The sequence below is a fragment of the Myripristis murdjan genome, chromosome 24 (genome assembly GCF_902150065.1).
Source record: "Myripristis murdjan chromosome 24, fMyrMur1.1, whole genome shotgun sequence".
NCBI lineage: Eukaryota > Metazoa > Chordata > Actinopteri > Holocentriformes > Holocentridae > Myripristis > Myripristis murdjan.
The window spans coordinates 6,823,652-6,842,259 of record NC_044003.1 but is presented as its reverse complement, the minus strand read 5'-3'; the positions used below and the strand labels follow the sequence as shown (position 1 = coordinate 6,842,259).

Here is an 18,608-nt window from a genome sequence, read left to right as displayed (position 1 = left end):
CGAAAGGAAAATAAACAGCATGAATCACATTGACTTTGAATCAATATGAATCAATATGGAACGCTCTGAATAGAAAACAATGCTGGTTTAAATTCTATTCATTGCATTTTTTGTCAATATACATATATCCTTTAGGATAAATAACATTTGTGTGATGCTGTTTTTTATCTACTTAATGGGTATAAATTTGGGCTCAAGTGTCTCTGAATCTAAATGTCAGTTGCGTCACATTTGTGTAGTGCACCTTTAAAGTGATTGAATCTTTTTTTCCACATAAACTTTTTCACACTATAATCCTGATACTGATAAAGACACAATGTGTTGTCTTATATCTGCTGTAGTTTTCCTCCTCTTTTCAAATTTTAATTCACAAACAGGACGGAGAACAAACTTTATTTCGGTCAGGCGACTTCAACTTGCATGATTTTGTGGATGAACTTACCTTTTGAAATCCGCCGGCGTTTCGTTTTGGAGGCTGCGAAGGCTCGCCGTCCTGTTTCTGCTGGACCTCAGTGTGATGATGATCAATTGACGAGGAAGATTACCACCTCGTTAGCCATTTTGCATGCCCTAATCTGAATTTGTCTCCCTGCAGAAATCCCTCCATGATGCACTCGGACACATTAACACCCATAAAGTCACTCCCTGCAGTCACTCGCTTAAAAACTCCTCAGAAAACACTTCACGTCTGCCTCTCCACCCTGAATCACATCCTCCTCCCCCCCGTATCTTCCTCCTCTACTTGTTTTAATATGCTCTTATCTTGAATTTTGAGAAATCCTTTCTAACTCGCTTTGCAGCCCTCATTCCTCTTGTTTTTTTTTTCCATCACACTTCACGAGCTTATGCTAAAATATCATAAGACTAATCTTTTTTTCTGCTTACTACATGAAACGTGGCAATGATAGACACCATTTGAGTCATTTTCTAGGCTTTCTGTGCTTGTGAGTGTGTGTGTGTGTGTGTGTGTGTGTGTGTGTGTGTGTATGACATGAGGAAGGAATGAATCCCTGAATCCTATTTATCTCCTCGGCTCATTTCCTTTCCCCTAATCCACAAATATTCGAGGGCCACAGGAATATTTTGCAGCCTGTATTGTCGGTGCACTGTGACCTCTGACCTTCTTACTATTGGCTTATTGTAGAAAGATTAGTTTTTTGCATTGTTATTTATTTATTTAAGTCACTGCAAATGGGACCAGCATCATACTGCCTGAGATAAAAAATACACGCCCTTGAATTTCCTCAGGATTTTCTTTGTTTAAAGCAAACCAGACTTAAGTGTGAATCTAAATACACTCAGTTCGGCTTTAAAGTCAACATTAACTAAGGTAAAAACGTCATATTAACATGTGAAAGAAATACATGAGACGTAATGTCACTACTGGTTGATGGTTTGCTTATTGAAGGCAACACAAAGTTGGTACTTTCGGTTTTTGATAGCAGATTTTATTTTCCTTGCATATTTATATTTGACCTATTCATAAGCAAATAACAATTCAGTTATTCAGTGTTTTTTCCGAAATTTTGTTCAGGTCATGGTGAAAGCGCCACTGAAACAACACTGAAACCATTAAGACACACAAAAATCAGGATAATAAAGAAATTTAGAGCCCTTGAAAGCTGCTATAAAATGGTCCTGTCGATCAACTTTGAAGCCAGTTTTCTCAAGTTTCTTTGCTGTTGTTGGTTCTCTTTCATTTGACAGGACAGACTTGAGTGAAGCAAGGCACTAACACAGCCAAGGTTGGAGGTTTGATTCCCTGTGTAGCTCAGTTGGTTAAATGGATAAAAAGCAAAGAGGAGACTAGGAACACAAAAAGACAAAATTGCCAAAAAAGGCAAAATCTCTATTGGAGGAGATCCAATAGAGTTTTGTTATGAATAACTCTGACCCCATCTAGTGGCCATAAAGTTGTACTACACTATAATGCATGACAAGGCAAGAGTGAAATCTTTCACCTGAACAAGAACAATAGCTCCATCTGCATGATATTAAGCTGTACTATGTCATGGAAATGTTTGGCAAAGATAAAAATGCGCCTTAAATCTGAGATGAATGTACACAAGTAAGGCAGTAAGTAAGTAAGTAAGGCAATTCATTTCTGATCTTGTCCAAAATGACTTGAACTGAGCACTTTGACAAGAAACAAGGCTGGAAGTGGACGCACACTACTACTACTTTAACCTTTGACCTTTTGGTTACAAGAATGGGCCCCGGCCTCATAGCAACACTGTCATCCATGTGCGTTTATATGAGAGAGATAAGGAAAGAAACAAAGACGGAGACTGTAATGCTCAAACTATGAAAAAAATCTTGGCTTGATACCATGTCAGAAAAAAGTCAGGCTCAAAATAAAGAGTAAAAAAGCACACAAAAGAATGGCTTTGTCCAAAAAAAAAAATTGTTTTATTAGAGCTGCAGCAGTGCATTGTCATTTCAGGTGAAAAAAGACACAGTATTTTGATTGGTGTGGATGCCAACCAGACTTTTTCCCCCTTCAGGCATATGCATTTTTGCATAAGGCAAAACTTGTCTATCTTAACCTATTGTGTCCCTTTTATTAAAGCTAAATATTCGTGGCTAGATAATCATGAAATCACTCATTTAGACGTTCTTTTTCAGTAATGCCTTTTATTCCCTCAGTTAGGTCAGTCTAACTGGTCATTTAGGCCTTTATAGTTGTATTTGAAAACTGTGAATACAGTTGGTTTATCTGTCTGTCTTCACCTGGTATTGAAACTTGGACAAACCACTACTTCAGTTGCACCAGATGAAACAAACCACGCTTTAAAACCTTACACAAGGCACGAGGTATGAGTTCAAACACACGCACACCCATACTACCCCCAGTTAACACCACACACCACCCTATCCCATCACACACTCAGACACCCTTCCCAAGCCTTGTGGTTTAGCTCGATTTCTTGCCATTCTTCTTCTTCTTCTTCGTTGCCTGCTTCTTGGAGGCGTCGCCGTTGGAGGGAGCTGCTGTTTGGGGTTTGGCGGAGCCTTTGGAAGACTTGGTTGACCCGGTGGGTGTTTCCTCTGGTGTCACTGCTGCTTCAGACGGCTGCTCTTTGTTGACTTCCTCTGGTGCCACGGGTTTGGGCTGCTGCACCTCGCTGACCCCTGCTGCTGTCTTTTCATCGGCTGCCTCTGGTTTGGGGTCTGTTGTTGGTTCATTGGCCTCGACTGTCTTTGGATCTGGTGTTGGTGCTGGTTCAGCAGTCTTTTGCTCAGTCGTCTTCTCTTGCACCGGTGCCTCTGGTTTGGGCTGTTGCACCTCACTGACCTCAACTTTATCCTGCGCTGCTTCTTGTTTCGGCTCAGTTGGTTGATCTGCCTCAACTTGTTTTTGCTCTGGCACCGGTTCAGAAGCCAGCTCGCTCCTCTCTTCATGTGTTGATGCTGCTGGCGTGGCCACTGTGGATCCAGCTGGCTCCGGTACCTCCTCCACTTTAACCTTTTCAGAAACTGGCTCTGGGATAACTGGTTCCGCTGACATCGACTCTGTGGCTTGCTTGGCCTCCATCTGCTCAGGTAGCTGCGGCTCTGAGGGCTTCTTCTCGGCCTGTGTTTGGGCTCTGAACTTTTTGTATGCCAAGGCTACGTTGTCTTCTTCAAGGTCTACATCATCATCATCGTCGTCATCTGTGTCAGGGGCACGAGCCAGCAGGGAGGCGGCAAACTCCTTCAGCTTGGCCTGCTCTTCCCTCAGACGGGTCATGTCCTCTGTCAGCACTGGGTCTTCCCTTTGGATCTCCTCAAGCTCCTCCATTTCCAGGAGGGAAGCATCTTCAGGGACAGGGCTCTCGTTGGTGCATGGGGTCTTCATGGCGGTGATGACATTTGCTGAGGCACTGGAGTTGGCGTGGCGGACTTCCTTAATCTTTTCATAAAGGCTTTTCCTCTCGTCCTGCAGTGCACGGCACAGCTTCTCCAGCTTCTGAATCTTCAAAACAAACAGCTCAAACTCTTTGCCTTTCTCGGCCCTCTGGAAGGAGAGAAGTGGAATGTGGAGGAATAAAGTTATAAAGACTGGAACTAAATGGTTAAATTAGACCAACAAGTTCAGAAGGATAACAGGAAATTCTGGCCTACAGTAACATCCTCCTGTCCTCCACATCGATCGTAAATGTTATGAGATCTACAATTACCTACAATACACCCCATATTACCCAAAAGTGCTCCAACACTGCACAAAAACTAATATCAGAGCAGCAGCAAAATCCATACCTCTTCAATCATATCAGCAAGAGCTTTGTTGCAGCTCTCAAACCTCGTCCTCCACATGTTGGACTCTTTCTCCAATTTCTTCAGCTTTTTTGTCATCTAAGAGGAAAACATGATTACAATTAAAAAGCTTTACCAATTTTTTTTTTATTGCACAATAGTGAACAAAGCAAAAACACAACAAATATCAGAGAAATGTCAGGCACAAGGTCAAAATTTACACTGAGCGCTCTCAAGGCAGCGCTTCAGTAGCACATTGATACCTTACAGTAGAGTTTACACATCAGTAATAACGGGTTTAGTGCACTCATTCCTATAAATACAATTATAGAGAGGAATTAGTGCAAAAAAACATGAATAGTGAGCTTGGCTCTGATCAAGGCCATATTAAATTTTATTTTTTTTAAAAAAGCAGAGCACACAAAGTGATTTCACAGAAAAGCAGAAAAAGAAGAGAAAGTACAAACTAAGACAAGAGAACCATATTGACCTTGACCTTGAAGAATACGCATCATCAGTGACATCATACATCAGCAAATGTGCTGATGATGTGGTAAAAACAAGGACAGTTAAATCATTCCCTAATGAGAAAGCCTGGATGAATGGAGAGGTGAGAGCTCTATGTAGAGCCAAAAAAGCTGCCTTCAAGTCAGGTGACAAAGAAGCCTACAACACCGCCAGAGCAAACCTGAAAGCTGGCATCAAGGAGGCAAAGCGAAGGCATCAGCAGAGACTGGAGAGAGACCTCAACACCAACAACAGCAAAGACTTGTGGCAGGCGGTCAAAAATGTGACAGGCTACAAAAGCAGGAGCGCTCCCATCATGTGTGAGGCCACGTTACCAGACGAGCTAAACACATTCTATGCTCGCTTTGACCTCCTCAACAAGGAATCAGCTGTAAAGTCTACTCCGCCTCCAGAGGACCGGCCACTGTCAGTATCCACAGTGGATGTGAGGAAAGTCCTGCTGAAAGTGAATATGAGTAAAGCTGCTGGGCCTGACAACATCCCTGGCCGTGTACTAAAAACATGTGCCAACCAGCTAGTAGATGTCATTACTGACATCTTCAACATATCGCTGTCACAGGAGAGTGTTCCCACCTGCTTCAAGACAGCCACCATCATCCCTGTGCCTAAAAAGTCCGCAGTGTCTAATCTAAATGACTACCGCCCTGTGGCACTCACCCCCATCCTGATGAAGTGCTTTGAGAAACTGGTTCTCCAGCACATAAAGAACAACATCCCTGCCAGTCTGGACCCTCAGCAGTTTGCATTCAGAACCAACAGATCCACAGAGGATGCCATCTCCACTGCTCTCCACTCAGTCTTCACTCACCTGGAGAAAAGCAGCACCTACATCAGAATGCTGTTTGTTGACTTCAGCTCAGCTTTCAACACAATCTCCCCCATGAAGCTGATTGGAAAACTGAACACTCTGGGCATCAGTACCACTCTCTGCAACTGGATACTGGACTTCCTCACAAACAGACCCCAGTCAGTTCGGATTGGCAGTCTCTCCTCCTCCACTCTAGTGCTCAACACCGGAGCTCCCCAGGGCTGTGTGCTCAGCCCCCTCCTGTTCACGCTGTACACCCACGACTGCAACCCCCGACATGGAGAGAACTCTATTGTGAAGTTCGCGGATGACACCACCATCATCGGCCGGATTTCCAACAATGATGAGTTCTCATATCGGGAGGAAATCAACCATCTTGCAGAATGGTGCACAGAAAACAACCTACTGCTCAACGTCAGCAAAACCAAAGAGCTGATAGTTGATTTTAGAAAAAAAGAGGCAAAGACACACAACCCTGTCTACATTAATGGAGCTGAGGTGGAGCAAGTGAGCAGTTTTAAGTTCCTGGGAATCAACATAACAGAGAACCTAACATGGACTTCACATATCTCTGCCCTGGTTAAAAAAGCCCAGAAACGGCTGTATTTCTTAAGGAAACTTAAGAAAGCAAAATTCCCACGCCAAGTTCTTGTCAGCTTCTACAAAGGAGCGATTGAAAGCATCCTGACTGGAAACATCACAAACTGGCATGGGATGTGCACGGCCCAGGACAGGAAGACTCTGCAACGAGTGATTAAAACTGCCCAAAACATCATTGGCACCCATCTACCAAGCATCAGTGATATCGGGGAGGTGAGGTGCCTGCGCAGAGCCAAAAGGATCCTAAAAGACAACAGCCACCCCAGCCACAGCCTGTTCACCCTGCTGCCATCAGGCAAAAGATACAGAAGTATTCGCTGCCGTACAACCAGACTACAGAGCAGCTTCTTCCCTCAGGCTGAGACTACTAAATGCACCATCTGCACTCCTCCATGTTTAATAATTTTATTTTCTATACAATCAATTAATCAATCAAGAGGGAACCACACTTTAATTTCATTATTCAACCTGTTGTATAATGACAAATAAACTTCCTTGTATCCTTGTATCCTTGTAAGATTCAAGTTCCTTTTAACACAACTTCCGCCTCAAAATTCAGGAAACAGAAGGCCATCAGTAAACAAAACGCATTGCGATTACTCATCATGCTAATCTTTAGACCGTCTCAATAATTACCCACATGGACTTTTGCATATTGTCCACGCTTTCCAAAGATGCTACAACAGTTGGATTCCTAAGGACCATTCCCACCTACAGCACACGATCCGTCACATAAGTCAGTACCTACCTTATCCATCTCCTGCTTGAAGCTAATGTAGATCTCGTTGCTCTTGGCCAGTGTCTCCTGAAACTCGTCAAACTTCTGAGCGTACAGGGTCAGCTGTAGACAGACAGACAGACAGACAGACAGTCAGACTGAGTCATACAGAGACAGGAACAAGCGTAGGACAGATAGAGGCCAGTGTGCTGAAATGTTTTGACTCTCTCGACCTGTAAATACTTACAGCCACTCGGTATCTACCGGAGTCCAGTCGCAAAAACGTTTCTGACCAGTTTGACTGTTTTGACTGAAGGCCCCAGTTATACTCCACCATGGACATGTATTAGATGTGTTTACACTACCTAGTGGAGTCCAATTCACTTTGTCCCAAACCCATTATGCCCCGATTTTGCAGTTTGACCCATAATGGACTGTCTCCGCTGGTTTTGACCGCTTCTTCTTGTGCTTTGGAAGTTAGACTTACCCGGCAGCCACTTCGGCAGCAAACCAACCATCATTTGGAGTCCTGTACTATTCTGCAAGTCGCTTGTCAATTTGGGAATGGGAACGGGAATGAGAAAGTTGAGGTAACGGCTGCCAAGTGTTGGCTAAATTTAAAAATTGCAGTCACCCTGCAAAAACTGTCTCATGTTCAGTGTTGTTATGTCAAAAAAAAAAAAAAAGTGAAATAAAATTAGCAGTTGTTTCCAGAGCCATTTCATGCATTTCACCAGATTTGGGTGAAACATGTAAATATGTTGCAACAATGTGGCTGATTTTTTTACCTTGTTTGAAGAAAAACAAGATTGTAAACACTGAAGAGGAGTAGTTTTTTTTTTTTTTTTTTTTTTCCCCCAGCAGTTTATGTGCCTTGTGCATGCCAGGATTCAATTGTCTGAGGCATCAAGCTAGCAAGCATGCTGCTGGCTATGAACTACAAATATGGCATTTCCTGTTCTCTTCCTCAGGGTGGTGATTTCAAGTCAACATTCACCAGAGCCTCTAAGACAGAAATGATTACGTTCATAAATCAAAATATGAACTGGTGAGACATGGCGATCCTCATGTGTACAGCATGGCGCTAAAACTAAGCAACACACTGTCATGGCTTCTGAAGGAGCCATGGAAATGCATCGCAGCCGGATGATGTGTACCACCATGCTGTACTGTTCACTCTGTTAGTGTGGCAGTTTTTTAAAAATTAATATCTACCCATGCAACCATGACATGAACTTATGGACCCCAGGAAGAGCAGTTGCTGCCTCGGCACCAACTAATGGGGATCCAAATAAACAAACCTGCAAGAAACTGTATTCGATGTTCCTTTTGTTAGTTTTGCAAATCAACATTTCACCTGAGGTAACATGACAAACTAGCTGTGAGAACAGAGTATATTATATAGGTAATCTATGACCTATAGCAGCCTCTACTGGCTACAAATAGGAACTGCAACAAAGCTGATGCTATAACTCGGAGGTTTCTGGCAAATCGTGTTGCCTCCTCTTGTAATTGTGGTAAATCTGCGGGACAGTTTTCACACGCAGGACAAACTGCGTCCTGCTGCTGCAGCTGTTTGTGTCGGCTGCTCTTTTTCGTCAGTGTGTTAGCTCTGCAAGTTAATATTCACCTGTGCCTGCATGACAGTCCCTTGCTCTCTGAGTTGCTGAGCCTGCAGTTTCCACTCTGCAGCCTGTACCAGTAACTGGTTAGAACAGAACAGAAAACACACGACATCCGTCAACCACAAAGAGATGAAAACAGCTTGGTTACCTTCTTCTTCATGGCCAGCTCCTGCTCCCTCAGAGTGTAGCATTTCTTTGTTTTGTCAATAGCCTCCCTAAGCAGCTAGGCAACAGAGACAGTACAAATCAAACTGGGGGCGTTGAGACAACATCACGGCTAACTAATGATTTATTAATAACTCTATGAACGAAGGCTACTCTTACTATGACTTTTACCACTACTACTACTATTACTGTTAATAATAATAATGATCATTTACATGGACAGTGATATATATGTGAATGATGATCAATAATGAATGATGATAAGCTTTAGCACTTATCACAAAGAGTTAAACTGGACAACTCAGTCAGTCAGGTGGGAAAGAAATGCATTAAAACAACAAATGAAACAATCAAATAATTTGAATAAATACCCACAAGTAATACAACAATAGAAAAATTCAGAAAAAACAACAAGATTACCAATGAAGAAGGAATGGCGATATAAAATATTAAGATCAATAGTAATTATTGCTTTCAACAGTGCTGAATCAGTGTGATCAATCATGCAAATTAAATGATAACCACAATAAATTCATGTTAGTGCCATTCAAGCTAAAGCTCAGGGAAGTTTGAGCTGATCTTGCATGTAACTCCTGGAATAAAAATATAAAAATGTAATTAAAGTATGTTTTTTCTCATAGTATATACTTGCATGCCTACAAACCAAAGTGCAACCCAGTAACAATATTTTAAGCCAATCTCTCAAAATGAAGCATTTATAAATTGTATAAACATAAGCACATACTACATACTATGTTATAAATTACTATTTATAAAGATATCGATATAAACGTAATTCAAACAATTTTGCCAAACAATACTCTCCAAAAACTGAATTTACTGTCTAAAGTGCTAAATAAGGGAGTGAATCCCTGCTGTGAATTTTCAGTTTCCAAAATGCTAATCTATTTTAAAAATCTATTTTAAAAACAAATCATGAACTGCATCCTTCAGTGTCTCTAAAATACAGAGAATCCAGTGTGTTAAAGTTTTTTTTTTTTCATTTTGTCAAACCACAGTCTTCATTTACCTTCGATGCTTTAAAAACTACCAGGATTGTTTTAATTTTGGGCCACCACTCATCTTGTCAGAGTAGGTGTCACTAAATATCGCATTTAATATCTCTATTCTATTAAATACAATTCAATTAATCTAATTAAAAAAAAACGGTGTCCTGTCTCATGCTTCCCTGATGGCTGTGACAGTAAACGTGTGCTCTCCAGCGGTTTATCGAAGCTGGTCTCACTTTCTTTTCCTGACTTTGGAACAAAGCTCTTGGACGGGCGGCGGGACTCACATATTCCTTCTCCCTCTTGTGTTTCTCCTCGGCCTGAGCCAGCAGGGCGTTGGCCTCCTCCAGTTTGGCTTCGGCCAGTTTCTGCTGCAGGTCGCGGTGCCTGTTGATCTTCTCCAGACTCTGCGGATCGATCAGTCAAACATGACTTAAACACATGAATGAATCTGAGCGTGTGTCAGAGCAGGTGGAGCGCCTGCGTCTACTGAAACCGAAAAGTCTATTCCAGACAGGGAAAGTCAGGTATTTTAATACATTTCTTAGATTATCATGGACTTCTGTTAGCCTCAGTCAAAAACGATCAGTAACTAGATATTCACCAGACATGAAATTAATTTTCCATTGATTTCACATCACATTCACTTCCCCTACAGGGTAAAAGCAGAATAATAAATGTTATGTTTCTACAGGTTGTGAAAATTCAACGTTTTAGTCAAGGAAAGTGATGGAAACTGTCAGGGAATTTTACATTTGACATGTAGCAGGAACCGTGCACCCCCTGTGGAGTGTATGCAGAATAAAGACTTATTTATACAGTGGTGGAAAAAAGTTTTCGGACACCCCATGCATTTGTGAAATATTGCATTAAGAATCACTCTTAGGTCTTCAAGTGCAATTTCTTTTAGTACAGTCACAGCCAAAATACTAAACAATTCCTAAAAAAGCCATTAAAAACTTAAAATTAATTGGTTCCATAAAAATACATCAGAAATTTTGAGTATTGGGTCATTTTGGTACCAGTGATAAAGGTCGTTCTTTTTATTAAAAGACATAATTTTTGTTGCCAAGCTTCATGTCTATATAAAGCCAGCACATTTGAAAGTTCTTCAGACACAAAAATGGCTAAAACAAGGAACCTAACGCAGGAAACACGCCTGAAGATAAAGATTACACTGTCAAGAATTTAGTTTTGTTAGTTTTTCTTGTAAAAAATAAACCAAAAAAAATATAATTTGTATTTGTTTGTATCTGTCTAATGCAGCCACACCTTCTGAAACACAAAAAAGATTTTTCCACAAATATTTCATGATAATATTTGAGATTGTGAGATTGTGTAAAATTTTAAGGGTGTCCGAAAACTTTTCCACCACTGTAGATGTATTTGCCTTTTTTTTTTTTTTTTTAAACAAAAATCATCAGATATAATTTCAGTGACAATCTATAAACCCTGAAAGAAAACCCACCTTAAGGGAGCTGCCAGTCAACCTGGTAATTCTAAAATTATTATTATCATTTATTATTAAATTAACAGAGATTTTTAGCATTCCATGGTTTTCTAAATGCTATTTCAGAAGCGTTCCCTAGTGGAATAAAGAATAAATGAATACAATTATGGGGGAAATATTGAATTCTTAAATATTTGTTGGAATTTTGCTACAAAAAATGTTCAAATTTTCAGTTCTCCGCAGCGCTGGATGACTTGAAGGTCTCTCACCGAAACCTTGCAATAAATAAAATAAGATATCTGCACTGAGTGTGAAGATGCTCGTTTCTCTTGAGTTTACAATTTTACAATCTCTAAGTGTGATTTTACGTATGGTGTCACGCGCTCGGCTGCATGTCGGGGTTCTGGTTCGGGGCGGCGGAGGGTCTTTACCTCCTCCTTCAGCTCGTACTGGTTCATGAGGCTCTCCAGCTTGTCGGCCAGCAGGGCGTTTTCCTGGCACAGCTTGGTGTTGCGGTTGCTGTGCTGCTCGATCTGAGTCTGGATGTCGTTCAGCGTCCTCTGGAAGTGGTTGGAGATCTCCTTCCTCTTCTCCTCGTCCTCCCTGCAGCGCTGCAGCGTCTCCTCCTGCAGGGGGAGACAGAGAGGGGATAACGTTCGGGACACAAGTGATCGCTTTCCTTCACTCTGTACATTTATAACCGGTTACAGTTACTGAGACAAAACGTTAATTTACAGTTACTAATCAAAATGTTGGCAATTACAAAGGGGTCACATCCAAATATGTTCTTTTTGGTAAAAAACTTATATGTAGAATATAACATGCAGCTTTTTGCTGTACAAGAATGAAAATGCAAAGCAGCAGTGCAGCAAAGCCAGTGGGACAAATTTGAGTCCAACAACACAAACGACAGTGTCTCTGTGTTTAGATGGACTCCGTTCATCTGGCAGTGTGTGATTTTATTTTATTTTTTTTGTTTTCTTGTTAAAAAAAACTCATTGGGGCATGACAAGCAGGAATCATTCAAAAGTGTAAATCAATAGAATATCAGTCAGGGAGAAAAGCACAGTTTTTTTTGATGGGACAGGTGGAGGATAACTGGAAAAATTTGGGGTTTATTTTTCTTCAGGCCTTCATCAAAGCTGCACTGTTTTCCAGGAAGTCGGTGTGTGTGTGTGTGTGTGTGTGTGTGTGGAGGCCCTCCTGCATACCTTCAGTGTGTTGTTGTGTGTGTGCAGCTCCCTGCAGAGCGCCTCCAGCTGGCTGCGGGCCGCCATGTTCAGCCGCTGCTCCGCCTGCAGCTGCTGCTTGTCCCTGGCCAGACTGCACATCCTCTGCTTCAGGGCTAACAGCTTCTTCGCATCACACTGCCTCAGGGCGGCCTGTGCGCAACCACACACACACACAAACACACACACACACACACACACACATGCTCAGAGTAAGGAGTTTGGTTTTCCAGTAGGATGGTTGTAACTATGTATGAAAACCATAATTTGATCGTTTGAACTGCAAGATTTCAAAAGAGACTGAAAAGAGACAGACGCGATGACACTGTGTGTGTGTGTGTGTGTGTGTGTGTATGTGTGTGTGTGTGTGTGTGTGTGTGTGAATTGAATGCACTGCAAAAACTCAAAATCTTACCAAGATTATTTGTCTTATTTGAAGTCAAAAATGTCTTATTACTAGTCAAAATATCTGATTACACTTAAAATAAGACATGATCACCTCAGAAGTAACTTGTTTTTAGACAATTGTCTCTTGTTTCAAGTGAAAATTTGCTTGAAACAAGTGAAAATTTTCTTGTTTCATTGGCAAAATTTGTTTCTTGTTTCTAGCTAATTTTCACTTATTTCAAGTGAATTTTCACTTTTTCCACTGGCAAATTTTGCCAATGAAACAAGCAAATTTTCACTTGTTTCAAGTGAATTTTCACTTGAAACAAGAGACAATTGTCTAAAAACAATTTACTTCTCAGGTGATCATGTCTTATTTTAAGTGTAATGAGATATTTTGACTAGAAATAAGACAAATAATCTTGGTAAGATTTTGCGTTTTTGCAGTGTGAATGTTTTATTTTGGTCATTTTCAAGCGGCAGAAATCAAATACACCTATGAATAGACAATTACTTATGCACAAATATTTAACCAATAAATAATATTTCATTTCCTTTCAGTGGAAAACCAAAACAAATATATGTGTGTGTGTGTGTGTGTGTGTGTGTGTGTGTGTGTGTGTGTGTGTGTGTGTGTGTGTGTGTGTGTGTGTAGTAGATGCAAAAGGTGTTACTATGGTTTTAAAGCACCAACCTCTCATACTTGCAGTTAACAGGGATGCCAAGGACAACAACTAAAATGCAAATGTACCTGCAATTTGCCTTGACATCACTTTTGTTATGATTTGACGCTCTACAAATAAAATCGAATTGAACTGAATTCCCTGCAGGTGCCACATGTGGAAGAGACACTGCACCTTTAGCTCGACCTGTCACAGACACATGACTGTTTAATGTTTACGTTCAGGACGGACTGGCAGCACAAATGAAAGCAGTAATGTGGTTCTGGACTGTATACAAACCACTGTATAATGACTTAGAAATGCAAAGTGTGTGCAAATCGTGTGTATCTTTATTACATAAAAATCATCTGAAAAACAAAGGATATGTCAAAAAACAAAACATTAATTTTATAACTCATATTTTCTGTGTGTGTGTGTGTGTGTGTGTGTGTGTGTGTGTGTGTGTGTGTGTTGACCAGCTCTTACCAGTTCAGTGTACATCTTGACCAGAGCATCCAGTTTCTCAGCCTGGGAGGAAAAGTTGTTCAAATTCTGCATGATGACAGAGGCGTCTGCAGAGAGAGGGAGAGAGAGAGAGAGAGAGAGAGAGAGAGAGAGAGGGAGAGAGGGAGAGAGTGAGAGAGAGGGAGAGAGGGAGAGAGAGAGAGAGAGACTGTGTTGTTGACATTGTTTACATGGCTCGAAGGAACATGATTTATTAATTCGTTCACATGAATTTATTTAAAAACCGGTCTGATGCTTTCCACTCCAAATCTAACATTAAACACATTTACACATTTTAATAAATCAGTGAAGAGACGAATGAACTCACTGGATTAAAGGACCACAACAGTGATTTTGAATGTTTGGCTCATTTAAAACAATTCATGTAAAAATCCACATCTTACATGGCAACAAACCATTTTGCAAATCCTGTGGGGGCCCTAAAGATTTCACCTACACATCGAAATCCCTTGATGTTCAAATTTAAAATTTCACTGAAACAGCCACTTTAAAATGTTCTGCTTCTGTGGCTAAGGTGAACATGATATGAAATGATAACTGGTTGTGTAACATAAACATTTCCCCCAGGGACTATTTTCCACGGCGGATGGATCGTTTCATTCTGTCCAATTTGAGAAAGTCATCAAAACACCACAGTGCTGCTGCTTTTAGGGAAAACTGATGTGGAGGACTTTATTATGGTGCTGGAACACACGTGTGAAGAAAGTTTGAAGTCTCTGAAAGTTCATTTTCATATCCAAGTGGCATAAATGGAAACCAACAGCTGGAGAAATGATTTCAGAGCTCTAAAATGCAACTGCTTGCTTTGTGAAAAGATTAGCAGAAATTAACAGCATGCATATAAACACACACACACACACACACACACACACACACACTACATGGTCAGGGTGCTGAGACTCCCAGCATCTTCCTGCCTCACCTGTCTCCTTGGTAACGGTGATGTCATCTGCCTCCTCGTCCATCTTGTCCGCCTCTGCGTCCACCGCAGTCTGATTACAAACCAAAACAACACAAAACCTTAGCGACGCGCTGGAGGAGGACGTCACAGCGTCACCATCACATCACATCCATAATCACAGCACAGCGCTACGTAAAAAATGCTTTATTACTCTCAGAAGATGGTAACAATGTGCCTCTTAAAGATTTACATCAGCCTTAACTTTATTCTGCGAGTAAAAAAACACCAGTAAAGGAAACTAAGTTCAGGTTGTTTTGCCCTCCTCTTCCTCCCTGAGCCACAGTAAAGATACTGAATGCTGAATACTGATACTGTTCAATATTTTTACTACAATAACAGTAAATTTGCATATTTCCTGCCACAGATAGCAGTCTTCAGTATTATAATCCTTGGCAAATGAGTAAAAAATACTGATGGAAAGAGTGTAAATGATTAAATAAATGTGTAAATAAGCAAGCAAGGAAATAAAATTAAAAAATATATATATAGATGTGTACTTCTACACACTTACAGCACATGCTTATCTACATATACACTTATATACATACATACATGCATTCACTTACACATACAAACAAAATACACATATTTACCTGCATGCAGTGATGTATAAATACATACAGACATTTATGAATACTTGCATACTTCCATGCCGACTATCCACCTGTTTGTCCAGCAGGCTGGCTGCGGACCCGTACGTCCTGATGATGTCCTCCAGCCGCCTGTTGAGCTCCTCCATCCTCCCATCGGAGGGAGCAGGAGCTGGGAGGGGGGCCGCTGTCTGGCCCTCGGCGCTCCCGTCATGGGAGGAGGGGGAGGGGGAGGGGGAGGCCACGGCGGGCTGGGGGGGAGCCAGCACCTCAGCTGCTGTCACCGAGCTCTCCATCCTGAGAGAGAGGGAGAGAGAGAGAGAGAGAGAGAGAGAGAGAGAGAGCATCATGATGGCTGTCATTTGTCCACATGTTGAGTCTTTTTCTGGATTTCTTTTGGTTTCTCTCTCTTCTCTATGTGTAGAAACTGACTCACTGCTATACCTTTATTTATCAGTCCATTCTCTTTAGGGTCTGTTCCTCTACTCACAGAAGCTTGGCCACTTATGGTTTACATTCTAATGACTTCTATCAAGCATCTCTCTCTACTGGATTCACACTCAGTAGCCACTTTATCAGCTCCACCTGCACAATCTAATCCATTCCAATCCGATTGTTCTGCCATAAAGTTTCCTTTCCTGCTGCCTGTAATGTTCAGGTTTTCTTGTTGTCACAGTAACAGAGGTGTTCATTCACTTCTATGTTTGGCACTGAGCTCATAGTTAGTGCTGCTGTTGGACAGGACTGCACTTCATTGAGAGGTGTTTCAAATATTCTGTCCCCCATATTGTATAAAAATAGGGAGGACAAAAAACTAGAAACACCTCTTAATATAATGCAGTCCAGTAGCAGACCTCTGCAAACTACAACCTCAGTAATAAACACAGAATTAAAGTGACACGTTGTCCACAAAGTCAACACAAACTGAACATTATAAACTTTGTTAAAAGGTAGAATTTATGTCAGAGCTGCTGACCTGAACTGCACTAGATTGTACAGGTGGAGCTGATAAAGTGGACACTCAAGTATGTATTTAGGTACAAAGAAAAATGGTCTTGATGTACTCAGCTCCTTAAACCCAGAATTCACAGCAAATTGTCTACAGGGTGTCGACTTGATTTTTGCAGGCACTGACATTTGGTTTGTTGTTTTCACACTAACTGCCTTTCTATAGTCCCTTTTTCTTTAAATACTGTTTTATATTGTTTGCATCTTTTCATGCATGTTCTGTAGTTTTGTGCCCAGGTTGTCTTTAGCAGAGAGATTTTATATCTCAGTGAGACTAACTTGGTTAAATACAGGCGCAGTAAATTAAACAAAAAAAATACAGTGATGCACATGCAGAAATTTGCTTGTTATAGCAGTAAAATAATAACAGGATTCATCTTGATTTTTTACCTCACTTTTGCTTTTATACAATGTCTTATGTCAGCACTGCTAAGTACAACTACTACTAGCACTACTACTGCTAGCACTGCAACTCCTACTGCTGCCATTACTCCCACTGCCTTTAGTAGCCTACTACTACCATCAGTATCACCACCCCTATTATTACAGCGACTATTAATGCTATAAATAATCTCTTTTAATAAAACAAACATGTGGCAAACACCACAAACTCTGCATTTCACCGTGCACTAATGTTTGAGCATCGCTACACTGCAAAAAAAAACAAAAAAAAGTCCACCTTAACAAGTCATTTAATCCCAAATTCTGTTGAAATTTTGCTTCTCTTAAAATAAGTGACAAAATCTGCCGCCGGGTTGAGATAAGCCCATTTGTTTCCAATGCTAATCAACTTGTTTCCAGACTTTTCTTGAATCAAGCATCATTTTCTTGATCCCAGTTTGCTGATCTGCCTTATTTCAACACATTTGTTCCTGAAACAAGTAAAAACTGCATAGGAAACAAGTGGGATGATCTCATCCTACTAGATTTTTTTTCCATTTGCTTTAAGAAAAACAGAGATTTTAAGCCTGACTATGAGAAATCACTTGTTCAGATGGAGATTTTTTTTTTTTAGTATCTCAGATGATGTTTGTGTTGCTGTAAACGCTCTGTGGGGGAGCTGAGCTGCAAAATAAGGGCAGAGCTCAGTGGTGAGCTGCCGGCTGCCTGTCAAAACGCCTGTCAGGCTGGAAGTGGGAGATAGATTTAAAATGTAGGATTGAAATGTGTGAGCCTCGACCCCCCTACAGCGCCTCTTACCCCCCACCATGATCCCTGACAGCGTGAGACATCAGCTCGGAGAAATAAAGACATTTTTTAAAAAAATCAATAAGCCTACTTTTCTTGACAGGGCAACTGCCAGCCCAATAGTTGATATTTTATTCGAATATTCAATAAAAATGCTAAATCAAGCAGTTAAATTTGACCAGAGCTAAAATAAATAAATAAATAATTAAATAAATAAAATCTGTGTTTTATTTCCTCTCTAGTTTTATTCCAGGCAGGGTGGAGAGGCCTCCGGGATAACGGACCACGTGACTCTAAAATCTCCATTGAAACCCATGACAATGATAATGATAATGATAATAATGATAATAATAATAACAATAATAATAATAATAGTATTATACACCCTATATGGAATTGTACAATATTATATTATGATACCACATTTGAAAATACACGCAAACACACAAATATACTGGCAGTATGAAGTATAATAAGGTAATTGTGACCTTGTGAACCGAGCATCTTTATAGTGATATTATAGGAATATCATAGAGATAAATTAATTTTTATTATAGGGATGGGCGTATTTGGCCGTGAACTCACAGGACGTCTCGTCTCCTCCATCCTTTCCTCTGTCGTCGTAAACGTAACGCACGATTCATTCATCGAACTCATTTAAAAGCCTAATCGATTCCTTTATCGATCAGTTATCCTGATCCTGTACAGTTTTAGATCACATTTAAATGTTTGATGCTGTTTGTCAAATCTCGGTGCCGGTGCAGCCCGGAAACCTCCCAGCCGTAAAATCAAATGCATTAAGCAGGCGTCATCCGGTCACCTCGCTTCAAAATAAAAGCTCCCTCAGTAGGCCTTAAATATCATCCCATATAAGAAACGATTTTTTTTTTTTGACCCAAAAAGACACGAACAATAGAA

At 40.8% G+C, this 18,608-nt stretch overlaps 1 protein-coding gene across 3 annotated transcripts in view; it reads right to left on the bottom strand.

The window, feature by feature from the left end:
• Positions 1–2,419: 2,419 nt before the first annotated feature.
• Positions 2,420–18,608, bottom strand: part of txlnba (taxilin beta a) — a 21,223-nt gene continuing 5,034 nt past the window's right edge. The window contains exons 1-11 of one of the 3 annotated variants that reach the window (XM_030047937.1): positions 18,276–18,457; positions 15,569–15,791; positions 14,866–14,935; positions 13,905–13,990; positions 12,352–12,522; positions 11,572–11,766; positions 9,978–10,097; positions 8,664–8,738; positions 6,921–7,013; positions 4,240–4,335; positions 2,420–3,997 (exon numbers count right to left, since the gene is read on the bottom strand). In XM_030047937.1, coding sequence (XP_029903797.1) covers positions 2,915–3,997; positions 4,240–4,335; positions 6,921–7,013; positions 8,664–8,738; positions 9,978–10,097; positions 11,572–11,766; positions 12,352–12,522; positions 13,905–13,990; positions 14,866–14,935; positions 15,569–15,791; positions 18,276–18,334 — 2,271 coding nt within the window. In that variant the 5' untranslated portion in view covers positions 18,335–18,457 and the 3' untranslated portion in view covers positions 2,420–2,914. Of the gene's footprint in view, positions 3,998–4,239; positions 4,336–6,920; positions 7,014–8,520; positions 8,596–8,663; positions 8,739–9,977; positions 10,098–11,571; positions 11,767–12,351; positions 12,523–13,904; positions 13,991–14,865; positions 14,936–15,568; positions 15,792–18,275; positions 18,458–18,608 lie in introns of those variants that run through there. The other 2 variants (XM_030047939.1, XM_030047940.1) reach the window with 2 other exon arrangements.